This window comes from Gavialis gangeticus, unplaced genomic scaffold (assembly GCF_001723915.1).
Source record: "Gavialis gangeticus isolate Ggan-Ray unplaced genomic scaffold, GavGan_comp1, whole genome shotgun sequence".
In the NCBI taxonomy this organism is placed as follows: domain Eukaryota; kingdom Metazoa; phylum Chordata; order Crocodylia; family Gavialidae; genus Gavialis; species Gavialis gangeticus.
In genome coordinates this window covers 92,431,274-92,434,833 of record NW_017729024.1, presented here as the reverse complement: position 1 = coordinate 92,434,833, position 3,560 = coordinate 92,431,274, and the positions used below count along the sequence as shown (strand labels likewise).

The following is a 3,560-nucleotide window of genomic DNA, read 5'->3' as shown; positions in this document are numbered from 1 at the left end:
ATTATGTGGTTTGATATAAGCAGTGTAGTTTAGATCAGTAGCAAACAGAACACACATTTGCCCCTTGGCTTGTGGGGAGGCAGAGGGTGCAAATCTTGGACTAGGCTCCGCCATTTGTAAATCAGTCTATGTATGCTAAACTTCTCTTATGGGTATTGACCAGTTTCTGATCACATACCAGTAAAAGTGTGATGTCTGCACCTGGCCTAGTAAGCCTTCCAATCCTACATAAAATTCCAGAGCAGCTAGTGATACTTTCTCATGACCAAATAATCTTTCCTACACTTTAGAGTGTTTTTAGGAAAGGGTAAGTTTTACTTCAAATGTATAAAATACAAAGCAAGACCAATCCAGATCTATTTAAATACCAGCTAATAGGGTAGTTTGAGCTATATAATACTACATGTTCTGTTCCTTCAAGAGTTGTTTCACATAGCTGATACTAAAATGTTGTAAAAAAACAGAAAAAAGCTGAATAATATGTTTACTTTTTGTTTATTGCTTTAGACAACATGCATTAAGTTACATGAATATTAAATATATTAATAAAAAAACATTAGTAAGACTCACAATTTATACTTACATTATAGTAAAAATATCCAAAACAAAACAAATACAAAATCCTCCAAATCCCATGAATTACAATTCAATATCATAATGGGAAATAACTAAATTGAATTAATAAGGATGCAATTATCCTTAATTTTGCAGGGCTCTAAAACGGCTCATTAATATATTTCTAATGAAGTTTTGTGCAAACTATGCAGAAGAGACTAAAACTAAAATGTTAAGGTACTATCATGTTGCAACATGATCTCCTGACAGGGTCAAATTTGCTTTGTAAACAGGCTTTTAATGGAGTTCTTGTAATCAGTGGCCATGTGCCATATGCAGGAGGCCTTCTCTAAGAGATATCAGAAAGTAACTCAGTTCAGACTAGAACAATTTACTCTTGTTAAGTGCAGCAAATAGTTCAGGCCAAAACTGTACAATAGGAGTGCTTACTGTTAGACACTTAAAATGGCCTGATTTTAAAGTTTTGAAACAAGGAGGACTTGGCATTGTTGAAAATCAGGGCATTTATTATATTTAAGAGTCTAAATATGAATTGAGGTGAAAAATACTTAGCAATTTTTTTAAAAACCATGACTCCTGGCTTCAAGTCAGTTCATCTATTAACCAGCTTCTTTGTCAAATATCACAGTCTTGTCACAAATATATGTATATTGAATATTTTGACTAAGAAATAAGATAATAACAAGCAGTTGTAAACCATAGGCCTGGGGAGTCTGCTCCGAAACAGATCTGTAACTTAAAATAATGATTCACACTTCCTTCTAAATGAAAAGCTGTGAATGCTAAGTGACTGCATTAAACTGTCTCTTGACTTACCTAAAGATGCTAAGTTTGATGCCATAGTTTATCATTTCAGTAGAACATAAACATTACACTTCAAAGCTGCATAAGTGCAAGTCCTATATTAAAAATATAAAACAACAACAACACAAAAGGAATGTGAATTCGGTCTTAATTTCACAAATATGATTAACACTTCTCTTGCACAGATACCTTAAGAAGGTTCATATAATGTAAAAGACATGTAAAGTCCCCTTGTAAAATAGAAGACAAACATTTACCTTACATGGTATAAACTCTTAAAATAAGAGCAATTAAATACTGAGAGAAGAGAGTGAATATTTTCATGTTCCTTTCCAAGAGCAAAGAATTAGTTTTAGATGTCAGTTCTGATCATGCATAGGATGTAGAAGATGCATAGAACTGATCAGGAAATAACTGAAATAGTAGGTGAAAGGCTAGTAGCCAAGTTTTCAAGTTCTGTGCTATGCCTCTAACAGAATAAGGTATGCCTTTGTGTGTGTTTAAGCCAGAAAAATTAAATTATCTTGGTCTTTGACAACTATTGACTTCATTAATGCAATGCAAATTTTGCAAAATGTGAAGGTACTCTTAAAGTGATTGTAAAAATACCAAGAAATATAAACATTATTTAACTAGTTTCCTCAGGGTAACAAGCTTTTTTGAAATTGTGTGCCAGTACCTGGTGGTTGTGATTCTGAAACAACGTGTGTGTAACAACTTGCTGGTGGTGTGCTTAAAACTGTAAAAACAATTGTTTGTTTATTCCAGCTGCTAATTCTGCCAGATAAGAATAAAGGAAACCTTATCAGTGGTTTCAGTAACATGTGTTGTTAAAGGCTCAGAATAACTATCTCTTAAAATCGTCAGATTTTCTGGACATATCAAAGGAATCTGCAGCAACAGAACTGACACCAGCTGCAAGGCTAGATCGCCTCAAAGATACTTCAGATGCAGGGATATGACGTAGTTCTCGGCGAGATAATTTTATTGGGGTTATTATTCCTTGTACTTCCTTGTGCATCTCAACTGTCTGAGGATGAGAAGATAGCTGAGAATAAGATTTTGAAGGCTGTACTTCATCTGTTCCTATATTGTTTTCACTACTTAAGAAACACCTTCTGCTGTGTCCTCTCTCTGCAACTTCTTCTCCAGGCTTGTATGAATTCTGCCATGTTCTTAAATTACTTGCTAGTTTGTCAATTTCTTTAAATATCCCTCTCTGATTGTTACTTTCAGTCTTTAATATCCATTTGACTTCTTCTGAAGAGACTTCTGCTTCATCTTGGCTCAATGTCCTGTCACCAGCACCATGACCTAAAATAAAATTTCCCAAGAAGCAAATGATTAAGATAAAATGCTCATCGGTATCTCCAGTCAAAGAAGCATCATTATTTTACTGAAAGTTATTTAGGAATCAGTTTTAGGGCAGTAATGAGATTAAGTGTGTAAAATTTCTATTATAATAATAATTCAGTATGGTTTAGCAAAATGCAACTAATTATCTCATATATAAGACTGTTGCTTCTAATTATAACATTTATACAAAGTTTTTCACCATTTTAATTTTGGCAGTTTACTTCCAGATGACCCTGAAACACACATCTAAATTATAAAAGGGCCAAATTTTCAAAATGTGCTTAGCTATGCAGGAAAACATAAAATTCTGCATGTTTTGTTTTAAAGTGTACCCATGCATTTCTACACTTTCTTTTTAAATGTGGGTCAAAAAGTTGCCAGAAAAACAGGTGTTTGTGTAGCAGAATAATGGTAAATCCAAGAACAAATTAAAAGTAAGCACAATATTTAAACTAACATTATAAAAATAGTGAACTAACTGTATTATTTCTGGCGAAGTTAGAAAATATTTTTCTCTCATTACTTGGCTAGGTCCAGTGTTTGAAGAAATTCTTGTCTCAAAATATGCACTTGCCTGCCAGCTAGATACCTCTAAAATAATTCTTCCCACACATTAGAATCAGACCTCTGGACATGCCTAAATGGACTCTGTATTGTTCCCAAGACTGCCATTGAAAAGTAAGTCCTGCCCACCCACTCTCGCTTTGCATATTCCAGATCCAGAATGTAAGAATACTCTGAGGATGCCCCACTCTGCAAGGATCAAGCAGGACAGATAGAGATCCCAAAAACATCTGGGAATGTCTCCTTGCCAAAAAGGAGGC

General features: G+C 34.2%; 1 protein-coding gene across 1 annotated transcript in view; it reads right to left on the bottom strand.

Annotated features, from left to right (window-relative positions):
- Positions 1-479: 479 nt before the first annotated feature.
- KIF27 (kinesin family member 27) overlaps positions 480-3,560 on the bottom strand; it is a 55,478-nt gene continuing 52,397 nt past the window's right edge. The window contains exon 18 of the mRNA XM_019517402.1: positions 480-2,694. Coding sequence (XP_019372947.1) covers positions 2,228-2,694 — 467 coding nt within the window. The 3' untranslated portion in view covers positions 480-2,227. The remainder of the gene's footprint in view (positions 2,695-3,560) is intronic.